Genomic DNA, 24,071 nt, shown 5'->3' on the forward strand with positions numbered 1-24,071 from the left:
TGGTATATGAGGAATAAAACACTTATGACAGACATGCTGTTATAGGAAAATGACCCACTTCATGTCAGGTCACATCACACCACCCCGTCACTGATTATTTTCCTATAACAGCATGTTTTATTCCTTACTTAATGACTAACACCTGATATTCACAAAAGTATTATGGTTATCTGTGAGTTGTGTGTTACCAAGAATGCTGTTTTAAGTCGACAGGAACACATTCTTCTGATTAATATCCATATTAAATTACATAGTTAAGGAAATGTTAAGTTCAGAATAACGTTCTGCATTACAATTCAAACCTTTGTTTAAAAAACATAAAAGGACACCATAAAGGACACAGTGTTACATATTACATTTCATTATTACATTTTTTCCCCCTTTTCTATTCCCACCCACAGTCTTTAAAAGACCTACAGGGCTCTTCGGTTCGTACCTCTCTGAAACCCTTTAGGGCTCTATGTAGAAACCTACAACAGAGTGTTTCAGTATTTCAGGAACTTCTTTAGGAAGCTAAAAAAATAAAAAATAAAAAAGTTAAGGAAACTTACCTGATTCCTCTCAGCCACTGAACAGAAAGCGCCTAGTAGAATGCGGATAACACCCACGTGGTTGTAGCGGGCGGAGACATGCAGGCACGTGTCACCTACCTGAGGAAAACAAACACACACACACACACATAAGTACCATACCATACCCTTCAACCAGCACAGACAGGACCTGGCGCATCATGTCTCATTCAACACGACTATATGTGCAACCACAGGCACTTAAACTCACTGAATGAAGGAAAAGCCTATTACTGTGCACTCATTGTGCCACTCACACACAGTTTATGGTATTTTCCACTCTAGTACGCCTAAGCAACGCATCAAGTTAGTGCTTGAGTATGTTGTTAGGTTGTTACACTTTCTGTGAATGCGCTCAGGACAGTGAAAAGAGAGAGAAAGGGAAAGCGACGGGTAAAATGAGAGGCACTCACATTGTTTTTGCTGTCGGGACGAGCTCCGCCCAGTAGCAGAACTTTAGTGCTCTGAGCATGACCGTTCTGGCAGGCCAAGTGTAGAGCCGTGTTCCCTGCCTGAAAAACACACACACACACACACACAGAGAGAGAGAGAGAGAGGGAGAGAGAGACAGAAAATATAAGTATTATTACTATGGAACTATGTCCCAATGAATTTTTTTTTGGCAGTACATCAATAACTGGTATTCATAAAGAACATAAATAATACACTAGCTCAATAAACAATATTAATGGAAAGAGAAAGACAAATATCCTTCACGTGTTTAGTGAAAATGAGACCGTTTCATATTCACTTTTCAGAAGCTCTATCAAAATTTGAATCCATAATATAATATTTTTGGGGAAAAAAAATCCTTAATGGGTTCTTAAAGTATTCTTCGGATAGTTTTGGGTGCTTAGCTTTCTAATGTGGTTCTACACTCAACCATTTCTAAGAGAAAAAACTTATTGCAAAGAATGATTGCAAAGAAAATTGGTGAACCGATGTATATAGTGGGTAAACTTTACTAACGATTCTCTGAGTTTGACAACACAAGCACAGTAATGTGAGTTAAATATCTCACTACAACATTTATACTTTTATAGTATTTGGTATTAAGGCAAACATGGCATCTACATTTTTAAAAAATATGATAATACACCACTTCAATTACACAAACAGTACACCATTAAAGAAAAACTATAATTCAGTAATTGCATTTATAAGAATTACATTAGTGAAACCTGCGTGTTATGTAATTAAAACTTGTATAACCTGGGCATTTGGGTGTGTGTGTGTGTTGTGCTAAATGACTCTTATTAAATGCACATGGTTTATCACTTGCTTTAACATCCTTTCGCTGAGCTGTTGGTAAAGAAACAATAACATGTTAACATTAAACCTGTGAATTAATTAACAGCTTCTGACCAATCAGATTTGAGAATTCAACGGCACTGTGGTATAAATTATTATTTGTATAGACACCGCCCTGTATTCTGCACTTTTATTTAGAAACAATGTGTATGCTTAAGGAATATGTCAGTATGAAAGTCACGGCCCTTTATAGACTGTATTAGTAAATCACCTTGTATGTGTTTTTGTGGGTGATTTAACACACAAATTTTTAGTAAATCATGGCCCTAGTGTATTAATAACTATTAATTAATTCTGATATTTATATATTGTTCAGCAGAACTGGATGAAAGTAAAAGTACCTTGTTTTTAGCGTGGATGTTGGCCCCGGCTTTAACCAGCAGTTTGACAGACTGACTGAAGCCATGCCACGCAACCTCGTGCAGCGCCGTGTTTCCGTCCTGTCCATTCAAACGGAAGATAAGTGCTGTAAGAATTCTGTGTAATCATGTGTCTCAGGTAGAAAAAAAAGTGTAACATATCAATACAAATCCATGTCTCCACATTTGCTTATTAAACTTTGGTAATTTTTAAAAATTCATGTTATTTATTATGTAGTGTTTAATTTAAAGGAATTCTCTGTGTGTGTGTGTGTGTGTGTGTGTGTGTGTGTAGATAAGTGTACATGTGCGCATTTGTCGTCTATGGTTGTGGATCAATGCAGGCAAGTACCGTGCAGTTAGAAAGTATTCAGATGCCTGCACTGTATCCTGAATTTATGTCACAGCCTTTCTATACAATTTATTCAAGTTTTTTTCCTCATCAGTCTGCAAAATGTAGTCAACAATGTTAAATTAATCCAATGAAAAATTGAAATGTGTGTGTACGTGTGTGTTTCACCTTGTCTTGCCTGTCCAGTGCACACCCTTCCTGAGTGAGCGCTGTGATGACATCACTGTTTCCCACCACAGCTGCTCTGTGTAATGCTGTCTGATCGCCCTGGCAACAACAAGTCAATATTTCCATCAATTCAACTTAACTTGTTGAATAATGACACCAATCCAGCAACTTGTTACACGTCTTCGCTCTGTTCTTTAGCCAAATCTGTGCTTGTTTTTGGGGAATCTGTTCAGGCAATGAACTCAGAAAACAGCAGGGAGAGGTGAGGTATAGACCGTCCCATGGCTGATAAAACATTTGCTGCAGTAAAAAGACCAAAAATAGACAAAGCAGCATGGGGGTATGGCAGAAAGCTGAGACTTCTAGAGCTCTGATAGCATTGAATAATTAGTATTAACTGAAAATCTTCATCAGCATACTCCTGCTTCCTCTTTCATCCTTTCTCCTCTTTCTCCCAGCTGAGTGTGAGTGAGTGATGAGTGCCTGAGTGTGATTTCGTAGCTCCACAGCAATGTGGAGCTCATGGACTGGGTGGAATATGGATAAGGTGGGATATGCCTGAGCCAGGGGTTAAGTTATAGACAGTGCCCACTGGTTGTGGTTCTAGCTTTGACACTGGAAGTAGCTGAGAATCATGGGCAATTCTTTCACTGCCTACAGCGGTGTTACTCATACTGAGCTATGCATGCTTTAAGGCATGCTTCCAGAACTATTAAATCACCAGCGCTAAATTAACCCCTACCTGCAGGCATTAATTTAGCGTGTCACTGTTACCACCAAGCTTTCACCAAATAACATGTATAAACCAGCCAAGAAGACCACAGCCAGCCACATTTGCTATGGGCCAATGCAAAGCACAAAATGCAAAACCAGGTCATGCTTTCTGAATACAACAAAAACAAGCAAGGTTCGAGCCAGACTCTACAAGTGCAGGACAGTTTTTGAATCATAAACGATACAACAATTAAAAAAAAGCTATTACAGCAGATATAAGAAAATAGGAGACATGTAGAAACCAAAGCATTCATGTCATCGGTCTGTTTTATCTTTACATGGAACAAGTAATATAAATGAGAGTTGGAAGCCAATTTGTTACAAAAAATGGTTTTAAATCCAGAGTAATGAATTGCACCAAACGTAGTTTAGCTAACAGAGAGGAAAAACGATGTAAGACTTTAATTCAGTGGTGATAATTTCTCAAACATATTGAGTACTCACATCATCCTGAATGTCCAGATCGCAGCCGGCCTTCAACAGGATCCTCACCACCTCGATATGGTTTTTATAAGCGGCCAAATGCAGCGGAGTCCGGCCATACTGCAGACACACACACACACACACAGTCTTATTAATATATGTGTGGGGTGATTCCCATGAAATGTCTACACCTAACCCTAACCCTAAAAACTGTAATATCAGTGGTGGACAAATCAGTTAAGACAAGAAGTTAGTTAATAAATTTATAATTTGTCCACCTGATAATAAATAGGCTTCCAAACACCACAAATGTCTAAGTGTTCAGAAGCATCATTTACCCTCACAAAATGAGGCCATTATGTGATAGCAGGTGAGAACGCATTACGACTAAATTGAAAGAAAACTGGGTAAAATGTATTTCTATAATCAAGAGAATGAGTTCATGATAAAGTGGAGGAAAGCAGTCAGAAAGAATCAAGATGGTATTAGAAAGATGTGTGAAGCCTGTTACCATTATTATCCATCTTATGACAAAATCAAACCCTTCTCTGAAGTAAGATTAAGATTCATAGTTACATTTAGCAGCACACAAACAGCTCTGTGCTGTAATAATGTTGAGGTTGTTTTAAAAAACCCTTAGCATTAGGGATTTAAGGTATCAGTTTCAGTGTTATTTAATGTTTTAAAGAGCTTAAACAGGAGCTCTTAGCTATCTTCTCTCATGCTAACTGCTGAAGGCGATGTTTTAGCAGCATGTAGGCTACTGGACACTGTTTTTAGACTATTTAGGACAAACAACCTTCATTATTACTGCCCTTTCTTACTGTAAAATATGTTTTACACATTTCTTTACATTTTTTAAAATACACCTTTCTAAAAATGCTAACATTCTTGTGACATAATGAAAGCTAACAGGAGCAAGTTAGCATGGTATTGTTTACGGAATGCTAGTCAGTGCAACAAGAGGTACTTTGTTATTGTACTAAAGTTTGATTGTACTTGAGTTTTTTTGTTCTAATACTTTTGGCTTTTACGAACTACCTTACATTTCAAAAGAGGAATTTCTACTTTCTACTCAGATAGTTATAAACACTACTTCTACTCATATAGTTTCAAACACAACATCACTACATGTCTCTATAACCATAAATTTGTATTCATAAAGTGACTTTTTAGCGTCAGATAGCTTCAAGGCATCAATCCTAAAAAATTCCTAACAAATTGAACAGATGTGACAATGTGAATGGTACATAACACCTATCACTGTAATCGATCTGCTGCTATGTACACTACAGACAGCTAGCTAGCTATTGTCACAGTAGCTATGTTTAACAACAAATTTCCGATTAAAACAGGCATATTCCAGGGGTGGGAATCAGAATTTGGGGAATCAGAATAGTGTCTTAATCTGAATCAGGCACTCGGATTGCAGCGTTTACATGAATCGTGTTAATACTAATTAGAATATTGTCAAATTCTGATTAATATCGGAATATTGATATGCATGTATACATATAGCCGGTGTTATTATCATTCTAGCCAACAGTGCGATTAAGAATAAAGCTGTTGTTAGTCATCCTTAGTGTTGATTTCTTCGTGAAAGGGGGACTAGCTTACCATTCAATAATTCAAATCAGTATGTGATTTGAAGTGAGGTAAACTTTTTTTTTTGTTGAAATTTTCTTGTGATTTTACTGTAAAATTTACAGTGAGTTTATAATTTCCTACTTTAAATTGATTGCAGAGTTTGAAGCTGTACTTCAGCTTTTACAAGAGTATTTATTTTTACCTCAATATATTAAATTGCACTTTTACCTGCAGAATTTCAGAACTTTTGGCACCTCTGCTAGTCAATACCTATTAACTAGGATTTCCTATTAGAGAAACGCTGGTGAAATACACATCCTAGGTTTGCATTTGAATAGAAAAGCTATTTTTTTCACATTATAGGTCATACTGTGTGGAGTTTCAAGGTGTGGCAGGAGCAGTTTGGTCTCCTGGGTTTGGTTTTCCTTGACCTGGCTTTGGAGGGCTGCCATTTTCACCTGTCGTATTTCAGGTGGAGGCCCCGGCGGGTTCCAAGGACAATGGCACCATAGCTACAGCAATGTGACCTGACATGACCCCTAACACTGAGACACTGAACATTATCTCAGTCCATCCTGTATTCGCCCTGCAGCCACACACAGAGAGAGAGAGAGAGAGAGAGAGAGAAACCCTCAGCTTACAGTTTAGCTCTAGTTTTTCCTCACTTCACCTGCTTAGAGCAGGTGTATAATAAGTTTACCTGGAGTGCCTGGTGCTGAATAGATGAGCAGCAGTTCTTTGATGAACCGCTTTGCTTTATGCCTCATTGTTCATAACCCATAAAGACTAAAGCTGTTTAAGGTTATGGCTCTGATCTGATTCTGTCTTGTGCCTGCCTTTAGTCAGAGCTGTGAAATCTCCTGACCCATTTTCATTTTCTTTCTCTCTCATGTCTAACTTCACTCCTACTCACTACAGCAGGTTTGCTATATTATCACTCACACATTAAACCATTCTTTCTTAGCAGGATACAACTGAGATCTAAGACCCAGAAAAAAGCACTGAATAATACCGTTTCTCAGATGATGCTCCAGTGGTAAGCTACTGATAAAAGGAATCCAACAGCTTTTTTAAAGAGTGACATTTACTGTGTGAGGAAATCACACTTAGCTACAGCGTGTTGGTGAAATATATTTATGGTTTCTTAAAGTCGAGGTGTCAAAGTAGGCAGAAAAAAAACTAGAATAAAGGCAGAAAAGCAATTTTGGCCAAAAACTTGATTATTCATTTTTGGCTGTTACCAGACTTGAGCTATAGCAACATCCAATAGGTTTTTCCATGCTCTTGAAGATAGCAAAATCTGTTCCAGGAATCTACAAAATCCACTCAGCGTGCACACTGAGCAATGCCTGTTATAAAACCCATCTTTCAGAACAAAGTCCCCACTGAGCAAAGCTCTTTGTGGAAGCATACCAGAGCCCAGCTAGTCGACTCACCTTGGTGACGGCAACCTTGGCACCCTTGTTGATCAGCTGCACCACATTGTCGGCCTGGCCCTTGTGCGACGCTACCAGGAGACGCTCGGAGAGTGCACGCACCGATGCCGCATCCTGCTGGCTCATGAAGCAGAGGTGAGCCGCGACCAATCTAACTCATCTTCAAAGAGTCGAGATAGAACAGAGAGGCACTATAGACGTTAGAGCAATGGAAGCAGCATGTCCTCAACTGGGGCCTGCGGATGGACAGGAAACACATGGGGTGAAAATGTGAGAGTGTGTGAAACGAGGTGGAAAACAGGAAGAATGTATGAAGAGTGTGAGTGTAGCTCATGTGACGGAATACAGTGGTCGCCATGAGGTCAATATGTGGACTCCGTATCTTATAGTACGCATATACACATATACATATCTTAATAATATTCATAATAATCTTTTATTTGTTTGACCATAGTCTCAAAAATGGATAAATTCGCCTATATTCAATATAATTTCATTTGCCATGAAATAATTTTTTGCATTGTGTTCTTAACCCTTTAAACACAACAACATTTACACTAAAGCATCTTAAACACTGACGCTGAGCAGCCAGGGGCTAAATTCCTAAAGAGCAAAATAACACAGTGACATAATTTTAACCTGCTGAAACACAATATACCTGACCACAGACAACAGCTTGGAGCCACATAACTCTGTGTTCAAGGTGAAGGAGATTTGTTAGGATTCTAATGACAGGAGCTGTTTCTACACATCACCCACCTCCATTCATCTCTCAACACTGTCGCTCCAGATAGGAAACAAGAAAACAACCACTAACATATCTCACTAACCTAGTAATACCTAAAGCAAACACAATAACACCAAGCTGTATCTCCACCAGTTTAGTAGCTAGAAGCAGATTTCAAGTCGGTTTGATGAGTTACTCATCAACATTTCTAAAGATAAACGACACAGAACCAAGAAGAACATTCGAAGTATTAACATCTACCGTAACAACGCATGTAGCTTTCGACACTCCATGAGCTTCTCTAATGAGATGGTCAGAGCAGGGTGAATAAAGACACTAGGCATGATGAATTTAAGGAACCTTAGGAGATGGTATTCTGATCCATCAGGAGATCAGATCACGATTCAGACAGAAAAATAAGATTAAGGATATGTTGAACTTTTAGCTTCAGAGTTTGGTGTTACTATTACCAATGTGTCAGCAAAATTATCAGTGCAGAGAATATTGCTGTTTTGCTCACTGTTTTACAACTGACCTGTCACTAGCACTTACTGTACATATACACGCAAAGCACTTCGACTGTACATATTATTCCTGTAATATATCTGACATCATTTCACGTACTAGGGAATTTGCCCTCGTAGCACATAGCAAACTATTAGCACAAGGAGGAGTTACGGTCACCACCCCAAGGTTGATTATTTTCCTGCAACTGCTGTCCCAATGTGTTTTATTCATCTTATACCACAGCAATTGGTATAACGCTGTGGTATAACGTGGATCAAGACTACTTTGTAACCGTGATAAATAATTTGTAAGCAAAATAGCTGTAATTATCATTTTATAACATAGCTGTTAATACCACCCAGCTACATGGTGTTTTATGAGCATTTTAAAGAAATAAACGTACAAAGAAATTGCCAGAAGTCTTTACTGTCTTTCATGTGTAATTCATAACAGGCACCTCCCAAACCCCGGTGTGCTTAATCCCATAATTTTCTGTTTATGGAGTCTGAGCCAGCATGTAAAGAGCTGTAATTATGGCATATACTTTAGGCCTTAATATACTGCTGTTGATGTTGTATGGCTTCACTCGTAATTCGTAGTTTCTTGAACATTTCCATGCCAAGAGGAGGCACTAGTGCTACAAGTGAGCTGTGTTTTAGAGGCTCACCTACATATCTGATTTTGTCTCCCTTCCGTCATGCATGGAAGTAAATCACCTCTATGATGATAAGGCTTCCGAAGTGTTTAGAGCTTCACATACCTCCTTAATCTCCAGGCATAAATGTACTGCTATTGCTTGCTCTAAGGACGCCTGAACATTTATCTCTGATGAAAATTCTTCACATACTCCTACATAGTATAGCGTTTAACCCCAGAGGCCATGTTGCTCAGTCCCGCATTTTGCTCACAGTTTGGTGTTTCTTCCGCGCTAAACTCTCTGAAGTGTGAAAAGAAAGAGAAACACAGAAACGTGCAGTACCAAAGACAAAGTTCAGGATTTAGAAGAGGCCAATGCTCTTTAGTTAGTCTGTTGATCACTAGTGAATAGATCGTCATTCAAAGCTTTTACCTCATTGTTCTGAAAGAATCAGAAGAAAGAATCACACAATTCTGGCCCCATTTTAATGGAGCTTTGCTTAGATCAAGAGACCTGAGCAATAAACACCATAAATGGTAAGTCACGGCCATTTAGGGTTTCACCCCTGACCCTTGGAAAATCTATGTACGGTTGATTCTAGGTTTGTTTGGGACAGGCATCATTGAGGCCACTTTGTTTTCCCTGCAAACTGCTGTTGCATTTCTATATGTCACGTCCACTTTTTTGCCAACTGAAAGACACTGATGTTCATTTAGTCCTGTTGGGGCATTCTTGCATGAGATTTTTGCAGGATTTCACAATACGTGTGCTTATCTAATGCTCTCAGTGTGAACGCTCGCCAGGAAGGTGTACTGATTGCAATAACCCTGTGACAAGATGAACCAATCAGGTTATCTGACACCCAGTCCTGAAAGTGAATATCTTTCATATGTGGTGCATGGTGTTACCCCTGAGTTCACCTGAAGTGATCTGCAGATAAGATCCAAGTCACTGGCTGTCTTTGAACAAAGACTATATCTTCATCAAGCACTTGAATCAGCACTTATTTAACTATTTTGAAAAAAAAAAAAAATTATGAAAACTTGTGAGAAAGTGAGTGTGGGAGTGAGTAAGGGAGTGCATTGTGGTTTCTTTTCATGCTGTACTAACTTCCCCCAACAAGGTTTTAGGTTGATGGTATTCTTAGGCCCTGATCTAGTGAACTAGCATAAGGATATGGTTTTGATAAAGACTACAAAGCACTTCTGTAAGACACTCTGGATAAGGGCGTCTTCTTTTGCTGTAAATGTAAAAGCCTGGCTTTTCCTGGTGGATCTGGGATTTATTTCTGGCTTTCATACTTGACCACACATATCAAATTCTTGAGGCACACAATCTCAGGTCTGGGTAAAAGTTCAGGCGTGAAATTTTGAGTAACATATCAATGAGTTTCATGCAACTCTACACTCGGTCCTCAGTGGTTCTCTGGATGGTTCTCACTCTTTAAAGTAGAACCCTTTCAACATAGAACGTTGCCGTGGTGCAACAGAAAAGCATTCGCTCTATCATCCGGAGATTGTTGGATAGTTAGAATCCAGACGATGCTACAGTCATCTGTGATCATGAAAGTATCCCAGCAGCATACTTTTTTGTTTTTTTTTAAAATGACGGTTTCTGAAAGCTATTGAAAATACAGTACTGTGCAAAAGTCTTAGGCACAAGCAAACAAATGCTGTAGAGCAAAGATGCCTTCAAAAATAATGTTTCTACATTAAAAAAAACACTATAAGAGCAGTAATAAACAGTAAACAGTAATAAATGAAACAAAGTCAATATTTGGTATGACGACCCTTTGCTTTAAAAATAAAAATGCGTAGTTTTAGGTACAATTTGTTCAGTTTTATAAGGAAATGAGCTGGAAGTGTTACTGAGAATCTTGCAGAAGCAGCCACAGTTCTTCTGGAGACTTTGACTGTCGACTCGCTTCTTATTTTTGCAGCGAAATCCAGCAGCCTTCATTATGTTTTTTTTTATCTGAAAAGTGTCTCTTATGTAATCTGCTGCTTTCTTTATTGACCTACAAACATTTTTCTGTAATTTTTAATTTTGTGCTGGAAAACTAATGTTTGGAATTTAAAATGTTTTTGTACTGAATCAATAATATAGAAGTCATCAAATAAAAATCTATAACAAAGTTTGTACTAAAAAAATAGGATGCCTAAGACTTTTGCATAGTACTGTGTATTCTTTGAGTTTTCATGGTTTCCCTGCTCTAAAATGCAAGTAGCTTAACTAATTTATCAGGTCGTTTATTAGCTTATTTGAGTGTATTCCACTAGGAAAGACACTAGAGTCAGAGTTAGAGAACCAATCTTTAAGAAAGCGTTAAACTTTCTTGCCACCTTGACTTGCTCATTAAGGATCTAAATTTACATCCAGATTTCCGTAAAGCTGTTTACTGAACATATCTATTGTTAAAAGCACTAAACAAATAAAACTGAATTGAGATTTATTCCTAATAGCTTACTAGATCACCTACTGAATCCCTGTATAGTGTCAAAGCTTCCCTGAACATTTTCAGCAGCTTTGGACTTTGAACCTGTTTTGAGTGAAATCCCAGAAGAGGGCTCTCGTCTGTGCCAAGCAAGATTGCACAAGACACTCTCAGATTCCTAAACGTCCTGATAAAACAAAGACTAGCTGAGATGTTCGTTTCTGGGCAGGGATAAAATCTCTAAAACAAAACTGAGCCATCGGTTTACTCATCTAGACCACCCCAGCATTCAAAGAAGCTCAGAGACTCCTCTCTTTTATCACATCTGAGAAAGCATTTATATCAGACCAGAAAGCATTGCGCTAATACACTGAAAAGACCCCCTCCTGACCAGAAGAAAAATGAATAAGACTTAAGGAGGAGATGTTGTCCCTCCCTTGTCCCTCTGAACACAGATTCATACAATAGCAAACAGGCTCTTGGGTGCAGCTAGGCAACCAGGCTTTTCTCTAAAACTGCAAAAACTCCAGACAGCTCGAAAGCACAGAAATGCTGGTGTGTTGAGCCAGCTGTAGAGTCGGGCTGCACAATATAGCATTTGTTAATTGCAACATTGAAAGCTTTCTACAGTTACAGTTAACATGGGAACCTTCACGGCGAATGCGCTACATAAATGGATTAGGAAAAAAAAATGACGAATTTCTGATACGATGAAGTTCACTGGGAGCAGATGTTTATTTTCGCCTTTTTGGAAAAGTCTTCAACGTCAACAATAGTAACAATCAGAGCTAAAGCTGTAACTTTAAGTATTTCAACAATAGCAAGACTTTGCGGTTTCTCTGTAACATGACAAACTGCAATTTTTTTGGTGTTAACGCCAAAGACAGAGATAACAAAGAGAGCTGTGTTGGTGGTAATGTAAACAGGAACTAGCTTGATTTGCAATAAAAAAAACCCAAAAAAATTAACAAATAAAAGGGCACTAGACTTCACAAACACTGGAATTCCAGCATGCGAAATTTCTTCAGAGACCTCTGTGAATATGGGCGGCACCCGGATATGACATCACACACCAAGGCATTGGTTTTTTTTTTTAACCACACATCATGCATGCAGCGACACCACAATCCAGGCTGCTACTCTACTGCTAATTTTATATTCTTTTAAAGCTGTGTTGTATAATATAGGATGCTGCAACAACGCTATAATCAGTGCTTCCTCCATCTTGGATTTTCGGAAGAGGTCACGCTGTGACGTATGGATCTTCTATTGGTCACACGTCTTCACATGATACAAATTCGCAGGTCACCCAACTTGAACTGTGGAACGGAGCAAAATGCCAAACTTTCGCACTTTTGAAACATTCGCATGCATATGAATGGAAGTCAAGGGAACAAAAAGTGTAGTGTGACCGCCCCTTAAATTGTACAAGCTGGTGTACTTTTAGAAATTACAAAAAAATTTATGCAAATTGCTCCTATAACTACACATCGCTAATTTTTTTTTTTCTGCAAGTGTTTTATCACTTACTTAATTGTTGGTTGTTCTTTTCTGGAGAGTTTGTTTTAAGATAAACTAATTATTGGCTTAGTAAGTTTGCAAACAACCTGAACAACCACGTTATGTCAGAAGTTACACTTCAGAGTTGTTCTCTGAATGCAGGGAAGTAAACATGCCTTTCTGAACCCTCCTGTGAAGCAAAATGAGTGGCATGCCGTCCCTCCTCTAACAGATTTTGTGCTGCATCTCTGAAACAACTCTCGCCCTCCGGCAAGTAGAAGACACACCAATCAGCACAGTCATCTCGGTAACATGTACATGATGTGCTGTGGGACTGTAATGCGCCGTCTGCTCGTGTGTCCATTCCCACCCATCATGAAACCATTAGATGCCCTTTACACACCTGGTGCTCCTTGACCTCTAAACCTATTAATCAGGTCTCCAGTGAATAGAGCAAAGACTATAACACACAGACATGGACATAGTATATCCAGATGGATAAAGAGCATAGGCATATGGACACACACACACACACACACACACACAATGGCGAGAAAGGCTACATAAACAGCATTTTTACTCGATTATGGAAACTTGAGCGTGATGGAAACCAAAGCACAAATTGCACAAATTAGCGTTGATCTAATTCCCGTCTGTGTGACATCACCTCTTGAAAGCACAGGCCTGAAACAACTGAATCTGGTCCAAGAGCTCAAAAGAAAATGAAAATATGTGATCATTTACATTGTGGTATGCAGCTTGTGGCTTTAGATGTATATAAGATCAGATGTATATGCATGGAAAACTATAGCTATCTCATTCATTATCATTTGGGACAATAGAGTAAAAATACATACCAAGGCTGTCAGGACAGATTTCATTGTAGTTAAATATGTGAACGTTTATGCAAGCGCTACTTTTGTTTGTGTAGCACTTTTAACAATGGACATTGTCACAAAGCAGCTTTACAGAAATAAATGGATTCAAAAAATATATTGTAAATATGTGAATTTATCCCTAATAAGCAAGCCAGAGGCGACGGTGGCAAGGAAAAACTCCCTGAGACTTCATGAGGAAGAAACCTTGAGCGGTACCAGGCTCAAAAGGGAAGTGCGATTATAAATAAATCCCTTCTTATTATTGTGTACTATATGGACAAATAGTGCAAATGTGCAACCAGTAAATTCTTCACAAATTTTTTGCCTAATGGAAATCTACTGAAACCTTTTTTGGCCAAATGATGCAGGAAAATGACTGGAAAGAAATTCTGTATTTTATTTTCACCTAAAAAAATTGTATCACTTTTCATACTGAATAAAAAAAAAAAACGCATTCTAAAAGGGAAGAAGTCGCTGAATCAGAATGGCATTGTTTTGGTTATATAGTTCTACAATGCAGTTTTCTAAAGCATGTATATAATGAGGGGAAATCCTTTTTTTTTAAATTTAATATAGTTTATGTAGTAGTTTATGTGATACGAATGCATAGTGTAGCACTACTGCTAATGTTTGCTCTGTCTGTGAGAATATAAAAAATAGAAGATTGACTATAAATGGAATGCGTGCATATACTAAATACATAAGCAATGATGGTAATTTTTAATTAACTTAAAATACACTCTTTCTTTGCTTCACAGCTGTTGTCTCAGTCTCTCTCTCTCTGTCTCTGTCTCTCTCGCTGTCTCTCTCAGGGTCAAAATAAGCAATCAAACTGTGGCTTCAAGAATCCTCAAGGGATTTTCAGCCCACTGCCAGCTCTTACAGCGTCAATTAACCCTGAGCAGCTGACTTCTTCTCTTATACTCTTTCTCTCCTGTGGCAGAAGAAGGGATTCCCACAATCTGGTGCTTAACATCATGCACCATTAACACCTGTGCCGCTTTTTTGGGAAATGGAGACTCATGGACACTACCTTTTCAGTCATTCCTAGCAAGTTAGGTTAAGCAGAGGCTAGACAGACAGGAATGATACTTTCCTACCTGAAAAAACAGCTGGAGCTTAGCCAATGACTGAAGCCCAATCTTTCACAAGCGTATTCCTACTTCAAAAATGTAGTCCAATAAATCCAGCTCCGATTTAGGCTTGCTCACGGATCCACCAAATGTCTCTAAATCAGATCTGATGTGAGAAACGGAGTGTGTGTCCTCTCTGGTTGTGATGTGGTAATGAGGAGGGTGTGAGTGTTAGCCGGTTCCTCTCGTTCGTTCCCTGCCACGCAGCATTAGCATATCTACAGGCTGACTGGCAGCTCCTTACGGCCCAATGAATTAATGAGCCGTCTGTCAGCTCCCCCGCCTAGTCCCGACTTTACCATGGGGTCCCGGGGTCTCTTTCTCTGCTAGGGACACATAAATTCTGGCCCTCTCTTTTGATGCACTGACACACACACACACACAGACACACACATGCATGTACAGGCACAAATAAAACACATAGTAACATAAATTCCTATATTAAATACTGACATTTTACGCATCATCCACCACAGATCTCTCAGCGTGCATTTATAATAATTCTTCTATAGAAATTAAAAAAAAAAAACAATAACAAAACCTAAAAACGTAACTGAACGTTAATCACAATTACACGACCATGCTAAGATGTTCACAGGCCTTCTTTTAACACCTTTTCCCTGGTTGTACATCAGCTGCTCTAAAAGATGCCGCGATGCTGGAGGGCAGGGTGGAGGGAGTCTGTGTATAGTCATTAAGGGGGGTCAGATAGAGGTTAGGCCCTTAAGCAAGGCTCTCCTGAGAGTGCGTAAATGTTCTGGTAGGCTGAAAGGTTGAAAAAATTCCGCCACTCCAGCTCCGACCCTCTTCGTCTCCGGTGAGGCGGCTGCAGAATTTGCTGCTTAATCCCTATTCAGTTCAGGGCTTGGGGGTTTGTAGACTTTGCGAAGGGGCCTATCGATTCGAGAATAACAACACAACAACAACGTAGCTCTGAGTGGAATATATTTTTTTCATTAGAAAACAAATTCAATTTTGTAAACTGTACCAATTCAATTCAATTTTATTGGCCCAGTGCATTTAACAATAGATAAGATCACAAAGCAGCTTTACAGAAATGTGGCTGCAGATTTAGATGAATCTCTTGACTACATGGGGAAGAAGCCTTAAGTAAAAACAGACTCAAAAGGGAGAGTGGAATTATAAATCATTACAGGTGTAGAAAAGTAAAGGCAAACTTGGATACAAGTGTAAAGTCTCCATGTGAGAGTATCAGATTATGAAATAAGGGTGAGACTTGGGCATAAACTGGTTTTTGGGAAGTGAAAATTTTCGTCCATGTTGGACCATCGACAGTTGCAGAAGGTGAGTCGCAAGTGCAGAAGTAAATTATCAGGATGAATCAGGTGGATTGAGATTGATTGCATGATTGCTGAATATCTACATTATTATTATATCTTGATTATTATATATGATTGCTGAATATCTACATTATTATATCATTTTTTTAAATGATGCTTCTCAGGACTAATAAAAAGATTCTGGCTTTCTGCCACAAGCTGAGGGTGACCTCTTGAGTTCCCAGGTACATGGCAGAAAGTAGATAAAATGATACGTTTTTACAAGCAAACCTCAGAGATGCACATGAATCACTGCTGGAGCACTGACATACTTCTGCTGGTTTAGTAGCGGATTTTTTTCATACAGGAATATACTGGATCTCAGTAACAGCAACAGGACAGAAAAGATTTCAGTGACAGTTGCATAGCCAGGCTTCTTCACTATATAATACTTCATATCAACTAGCTATAGTATGGATGTAGCTATTTGATAGCTGTAATGGATAAATCACCCTTTAGGCATCCTAATTTTTTTAGTACAAACATTATTATAGATTTATATTTTATGACTTCTACATTATCGAATCAGTACAAAAACATTTTAGATTCCAAACATTAGTTTTCCAGCATAAAATTAAATGTTACAGAAAAATGTTTGTATGGCAGTAAAGAAAGCAGCAGATTACGTAAGAAAACGCTTTTCAGACAAAAAAAACATAACGAAGGCTGCTGGGTTTTGATGCAAAAATAAGAAGCAAGTGCGACAGTCAAAGTCTCCAGAAGAACTGTGGCTGGTTCTGCAAGATGCTCAGTAACACTACCAGCTCGTTTCCGTATAAAACTGAACAAATTTTTTTAAAAAAAGCGAAGGATTGTCACACCAAATATTGACTTTGTTTCATTTATTACTGTTTACTGCTCTTTATAGTATTTTTTTAAATGTAGAAACATTTAATTTCATTATTTTTGAAGGCATCTCTGCTCTACAGCATTTCTTTGCATATGTCTATGACGTTTAGAAGCTTTAATGTAAGTGATAACAGGAGCTAACTTGTTTCATGGATGTTGCACAACATGTACTATAAATAAGCATACTATAAAATGATATAATTATATAATTACACTTCCCGCAAGACCTGTTCCATGCATTTTAGAGTATTATGTATGTTTTGTAATATATTATAAATGCATGTTTAATCTGATTTAGTAGTGTAGAAACACAAAAATCTGATGCTTCCAAATCTGATTTGAACCACTTGCAAATATGGGCCTAGATGCATATCCGAAAGAAAGTTGCACAACCTTGATGACAGCAATCAAAATGGAATTTATGTGTTTTTTTTGTTTTTTTTTACCCATAATTTCGAGTAATTTTCTCATATCACTTCTGGAACATGTCAGGTCAGGGCAGAGGTGCGTTCACGGTAAGGACAAAAAAAAAAAAAGATCAAATTTAAGAAATAAAAAAAAAATAATCTAATGTTGAGCAATAAGGTAATATTTAAAAATACTATAAATTTCATGGTAATAAATTGCTGTAAATTTTACAGGAATTTACTGGTAATTTTGGTTGCCAAAAGTAAATTTTACAGAAAACAACTGTAAAATATATTTACAGTAAAGTACTGTAAATTTTACAGAAAACAACTGTAAAATATATTTACAGTAAAGTACTGTAAATTTTACAGAAAACAACTGTAAAATATATTTACAGTAAAGTACTGTATTATCATAATGTTGTATAAAATGATAATCTTTTGGCTGATGCAGGATACTAAGTCAAAGGTTACAGGTTTTGCCCAACCATGGCAGCTTGGCAGTACTGGGATTTGAACACTCAACCTTCTGAGGTGTGACGCAAAGCCTTAACCACTGAGCCACCACAACTACACCACAACACCACCACAACTAGCTTGCACTGATTCAACTACATCTAGCACTGAATTAACACCACAAAAAGATTGCAATGAATCAGTGCAAGCTCGTTGTGCTAGCTCTAGTAGCTCAGAGGCTTCGAGTTGTGGATAAGAAGGTCATGTGTTCAAATCCCAGCACCACCAAACTGCCTTGACTGGATCCTTGAGCAAGACCCTTCAGCTCAGCTGTATCCTGCATCACCATACTGGGTTATATGTTATTTTATACTATGTATGATACTGCAGTACTTTACTGTAACTATGTTTTACAGTTGTTTACTGTAAATTTTACAACACTACCCATTCTGCCAGTAAATTACTGTAAAATTTACAGTATTTTTTTTTTTTTTACAGTGTTTCCTTAATCGTATCACAGCACAGCAGTGATTGCTTGATATAAAAAGTGAAGTCAGAGAAGATCTTCAGCTTTTGGTTGGTTTTGACAGATCTTGATTCTGAACGTTCATGCGGCGTTGTGATTTGTGTTACACCTGATGACAAAAGCCATGTGATTGCGTCTCCATCTTTATAGACTGCATTGTGTAATTCTGTGGTTTGCTTTCATGCTTCAGGGCAGCTGATCTACACCTGAATTCAGTGTTTGAGGGGCTTAAGTTACATCCTGCTATGAGTCAGTAGTATGGTGCACTGTGGTTAGTACAGATAATGCAGCTAATGTAAGCACAGGTAGTCATATTTCCCGTAAGTGTACGATCAGTGATGTCAAACACAATTTGTGGATATGGGCTTGCTTTGTTCTGTAACACAGAACAACAAAAAAAACAGATAGTACAGAAATCCAGGGCAAACATTGCTGAGTTTAGCCATATTTCTACTTGTTGATATTGTTAGAAGTAAAAATTGATGAACCTTTATGAATACGGCTTAAAATCCTTTCAGAAACACTTTAGCTCAAGTTTGCTTGTTGGCTAGCATCAGCAGCGATTACGATATGAATACGATATGCTACGTTCAACTAAAGCTCGTAACTCAAATTTGACTACCTTCCACTATGAAAAAAAGAAAACATCCGCTCAACTTGGTATTCCTACACGAAAAGTTGGGAAGGTCTCCTCAACCCAGAGTTCAGCAATTAATGGCAAGTCAACATGGCTACTCATACCAACAATGTTAAATATCACTTTTTTACTCTAAATCAGTTTACAGTAGTATTTACTTTACATCAGTCGACATAGACAGATGGTTAAATCTATAACACTGGCCATAGTTCATATGTTTTGAGAAAGTAAATACATTATGAACTCACGATCGCTAATGTTAGCTAGCTAGCTCACTGCAAACAAAGCACACACTTTCATGGAGGCGTAAATTTTTTTCCTACTTTGTAGCTTGAATGCGCCAAACTCGAAAATGATCCGAGTCCGAATTCCCATTTCCAAGTTAAGTCAAATGTGGCATTATTAACGTTTATGAATATAGTTTAAAATTCCTCTCAGAAATCCTGACAGCGTCTATGTTTTTCCTGCTTTGTAGCCCGAATGTGCCAAATTACGTAAGTCCGAGTTCAGAATTATGTAAGTCAGAGTTCAGAATTATGTAAGTCCGAGTTCAGAATTCCCACTTTCAAGTTAGATCAAATGCCGCAGGGAGTTTTTCCTTGCCACCGTCGCCTCTGGCTTGCTCATTAGGGATAAATTCACAGGGATAAATTCACATATTTACAATATATCTTTTTTTTTTTTTTGTGTGTGAATCCATTTATTTCTGTAAAGCTGCTTTGTGACAATGTCCATTGTTAAAAGCGCTATACAAATAAAATTGAATTGAGTTGAATTGAATTAACATTTATTATTAATATTTATGTATATAATTTAAATTTCCTGTCAGTTGAGCTCAAGTTTGCCTGTTGATATGGTTAAAAGCGAAGATTCTATCCATGTATGCACATGATTTAAGGTTAGCTCAACTTATTAAATTATATTATTATATATTATAAAACATTAACATTTTTGCTTCTGAAGTGCTGCTCATTTACAAAAACTTATACTGTAAACTCATCTTCTGGTATTTGACTCTGCGGCCCGGGTCTTTGTATCTCTGCACACACACGCACACACACGCACACACACACACACACACACACACACACACCAGTCCTCTGCCCTTCCCGTCAGGAGATGTCACTTGATCCCACATTAAAGCCTGGAGTTACATCCACTGTTTGCCTGTTCTCTGGAACTGGCAGACTTGGTGACGTGGGTACACACACACACACACACACACACACACACACACACAGAACCATGAAGGAACAGTGAGGTCTCTGCTCTGCCCAGCTTTTCCTACAGCAGGTGAAAATCACTTGTGTACCACATCGCACTCATTTTTACTTCTGTAGCAACCAGGTTTGTCATCTGAACTTAGCAAAGGTTTGTGACGGATTCTTGGGGTCGTTCCTGCTTACAGCTTCACCTGCGTGTGAAAAAAGATATCTGTCTCATCTGCCTTCCTGGTGTACTTGGCATTCCAGATTTCAATGGAGAGAAAATAATAATAATAAAAAAAGGTGGACTGACCGGGTTAGTGGCAGGAAGGAAGCTCTGACGTGAGAGAGGGTGGAAAAGAGGAATATTACAGCGAAGTGATAAACAGCCTGGAGGCCCATGGATTAAAGACCAGATAGAAGGAGAGAAGAAGCGAAAGAAAAACAATACTAGCACCCATTATGAGTATAAAGCCTGTATTTATTGCTCTTTATAGCAGTGCTTATTTCTTTGTAATGTGGTAGCAATGCTTCATAAGTATATTATAAGCCATAATAATACTTCATAACGTTCCAACCAAAAATACTATAATTAATTCATTGATGACTTATAAACATGCTGTAACACATAGCTGAATTACGTTACTTTTTTTTTTTTAGGTGCGCAGGTTACATTAAAAAAGTGCTATTTGAATAGCTAGAGCAGTGTTATCATTAAAACATTATTAAAACAGACACATCTGTAAATACTTTAATACTTCAATAAAGAAACAAACAAACGAATATGGCGATAACGTTAATCTAGATAAATTTGAAAACGTATCTTGGTCTGTACGGTTGGTGTTCCGTCCACGCTGAGATGGTGTTTTTCGTCCAGCGAAAACGGAGCTTTTTAAAACGTTCTCCCAAGTGGACAAATTTGAAATCGCTGTTTTTGTGAACTGCGAAAACGGAGATATTCAAAAACAATGATGTATTTGTAGTCATGTGACACAATCCCAATCAGTGACCCATTCATCTCAAACTTTATAGTCTTGGGTCATCCGCAGCAACAACTCCACCTCTTCGTCTGTCCATTTAAAAACCTTGCTGCTTTTCCTCGACACGTTAATCTGGATAAATTTGAAAATGTATCATTGGTGCATCAATTCAAAGCGACGGAAAGTAAATATATGCCTGACGGAAATGACGCAGGCCAAAGCATCTTATGTTTTTGCGCATGTGCAGTATAGGGAAGTGAGCGTTTTCAGATGTTTCAGTGTTGAAGAGCAATTTTTGGAAAACGTTTGAAATCGCCAGTGTAGATGAAAAGCGTTTTTAAAACAAAAATGCAGTTTTCTGATCTATATGGATTAATGTGGATGTAGCCTAAATAACTGCTGCAGAACCTGCATGCTAAGTGATAGACAAGATGTTGTTTCCAAATTCCAATTTCCAAAAATTGCAAATTCAAATTAGCTGTAACTTGTCACAATTTTAATACTTTAATACAAGGTTTAATTTTTTTCAGTATATATTTCGTACGCTACTTGACTGACTCAGTGATAGCATTTTATTAGTTAACCCTTATGAACAAGTAACTGCTCAAGCGTTAACATGATTTCTTTTGATACAGGCTGATCAGATTTAGCTTTTTTTTTCATGTGTGTGTATGTGTGTGTGTGTGTGTCCTTATAGAAATCTCAGTTGCTCTTTACCCTACAGAGATCCGTAACATGAACCAGCTACCTCACATCTAATACAAACCGAAACACTTGAGCTTGTTGTGTTTCCTTTCACACATACACTCACACACACACACACACACACACACACACACACACACCAGGTGCTATTTGCATTGTTTTGACTGTGGTCAAAAGCCTTCTTGAACAGGAAAACCCCAATCATCCCACACATAAAAGCCACCTAAAAGCCATCACACACTAAACACTTCCACTAAACACTTTGTGAAGTGGGTTAACACTCGTCTCATCCATCACATCCTTTCTTCTGAATTAAAGACCAGCGTTATACAATGTCATGTAAGTAATTTCCCACTGAAGGTCTCCTTACAAGTGCAAAAGCTCAAGTTAAGGCTCAGATTAACATTTATAATGTTAAACTGGTCTCTATTATGCTCCTGACTGTTAAGTATTCCACACATTGGTGTTGCAGTATTTTTGTATGACATCACATCTGTTGTGTGTTGTTCCTCAAACAACAGCAGTCCTTCCAGCTGCAAGACAATTCACAAGTTTATATTAATTAGTATCACATTAATATTCATTACTTATTCTATAGTAACAATTGTTTCTTCCTCTTGGCATCGGGTCGCATCACACCACAACGCTGGAGATGATTTTCCTATAACAGCATGCCTTCTTCAAGAAGGGTCTGTCTGCGTCCTGCAAGACTACAAACCACGCCCATTGCAAACCACGCCCATTACAAGGAACGCCTACTAGCAAATCACACTAAACAACATTTCCACACACACTAGAAGACAAGCGTGAAAATTTCCCTAATCAATTTCCCTAACCCTAACCCTAAACTTAACCGTATTTGTTGTGGGCGTAACTTGCAATAGTGGGCGTGCTTTGTTCATGTAAAAGCTATGATGAATTTTCTGGTTACACAATTGCACTTTTTGACCACATAGTACACAGTTATAGAAAGAGAAATTATTTATAATCGCACTATCCCGTGTCAGCCAGATGATTTGAGTTCCCTTTTGAGGTCTCAGGGAGTTTTTCCTTGCCACCGTCACCTCTGGCTCGCTCATTAGGGATAAATTTAAAATGTATATCCTGAATTTATGTATTTCTTTAAAGCTGCTTTCTGACAATGTCTATTGTTAAAAGCACTATACAAATAAAATTGAATTGAATTAAATCCAGTGTTTAACATATTCATTGTGGGTGGAGATTGTAATAGTGTGCGCACCTTGAAAGGGGGGTGGTTTGTAATCCCGACAAACATTTAACGTATTTGCTGTGGGTGGAACTTGTAACAGTGGGCGTGCTTTGTAAAGGGCGTGGTTTGTAATCGTGCAATACACAGACGGATATAGCTTCTTCTGCAAGATGATCATGATCATGACGAAATATGAATATGCACAGTGTTCAGTGACGTCATCTGGCGACTTCTAGTGGCTTCTTGAGCATGCATTAGCTACTTTCCCCTGAAAATAGTTGCCAACACTTGTTGTGAAATAGATAACTTGCCTAACGTTTACAGTAGACCACACACACACACACACACACACACACACCATTTGCAACTCAAGCTGTCACAGCTCCTTTTGTGTGTCAAGCTAATTTTCTATTTTCTATCAACACATTTAAGAACTAAAACAATAAAAACAAATGTTGATTAATAGCTATAGGCATTGACCTGTTACTGGATCACGTGCGCTCATGTTCATGTCCCAAATGTGGCGCGTGATCTATCTGTTGCTTCTTTATCCCTTGCATAATATGTCAGAATAATACAAAATCATCAGTTATCAGTGTTTCCAGCTGTAAACTTTGATAGACCCATATACGCGTTGCCATGACAACAAAGCTGCACACCAAAAAATGTAAAAGAAAAGCAAATCCCTGCCTTGCACGCGCGCCTGCACAGATAACTAAATGCGCAATACGCAACTTGGACTAAAAGTCTTTGGAAAATGACATAAATGAGACTTTACTCCTGACTGGAAAGCTGGTACAAGTAAAAATGCATCCTACCTTAGAAGAGAAATTGAAAATGGTGTGTTTGTATCCAAGTAAATAATGTCCAGAGCTTGGATCTTCAAGCAGCTCGCGCCGACTCTGAGGATTTCTCCTGCTTCCTAATGTTGTGAAGTGGGAAGGGTGAAGAGAAGCCACTG

At 38.2% G+C, this 24,071-nt stretch overlaps 1 protein-coding gene across 2 annotated transcripts in view; it reads right to left on the minus strand.

The window, feature by feature from the left end:
• ankrd6b (ankyrin repeat domain 6b) overlaps positions 1–24,053 on the minus strand; it is a 35,224-nt gene extending 11,171 nt beyond the window's left edge. The window contains exons 1-7 of one of the 2 annotated variants that reach the window (XM_026918401.3): positions 23,929–24,053; positions 6,980–7,215; positions 3,978–4,076; positions 2,760–2,858; positions 2,222–2,320; positions 983–1,081; positions 552–650 (exon numbers count right to left, since the gene is read on the minus strand). In XM_026918401.3, coding sequence (XP_026774202.3) covers positions 552–650; positions 983–1,081; positions 2,222–2,320; positions 2,760–2,858; positions 3,978–4,076; positions 6,980–7,105 — 621 coding nt within the window. In that variant the 5' untranslated portion in view covers positions 7,106–7,215; positions 23,929–24,053. Of the gene's footprint in view, positions 1–551; positions 651–982; positions 1,082–2,221; positions 2,321–2,759; positions 2,859–3,977; positions 4,077–6,979; positions 7,216–14,762; positions 15,343–23,928 lie in introns of those variants that run through there. The other variant, XM_026918402.3, reaches the window with a different exon arrangement.
• Positions 24,054–24,071: the final 18 nt, after the last annotated feature.

This window comes from Pangasianodon hypophthalmus, chromosome 30 (assembly GCF_027358585.1).
Source record: "Pangasianodon hypophthalmus isolate fPanHyp1 chromosome 30, fPanHyp1.pri, whole genome shotgun sequence".
Taxonomy (NCBI): domain Eukaryota; kingdom Metazoa; phylum Chordata; class Actinopteri; order Siluriformes; family Pangasiidae; genus Pangasianodon; species Pangasianodon hypophthalmus.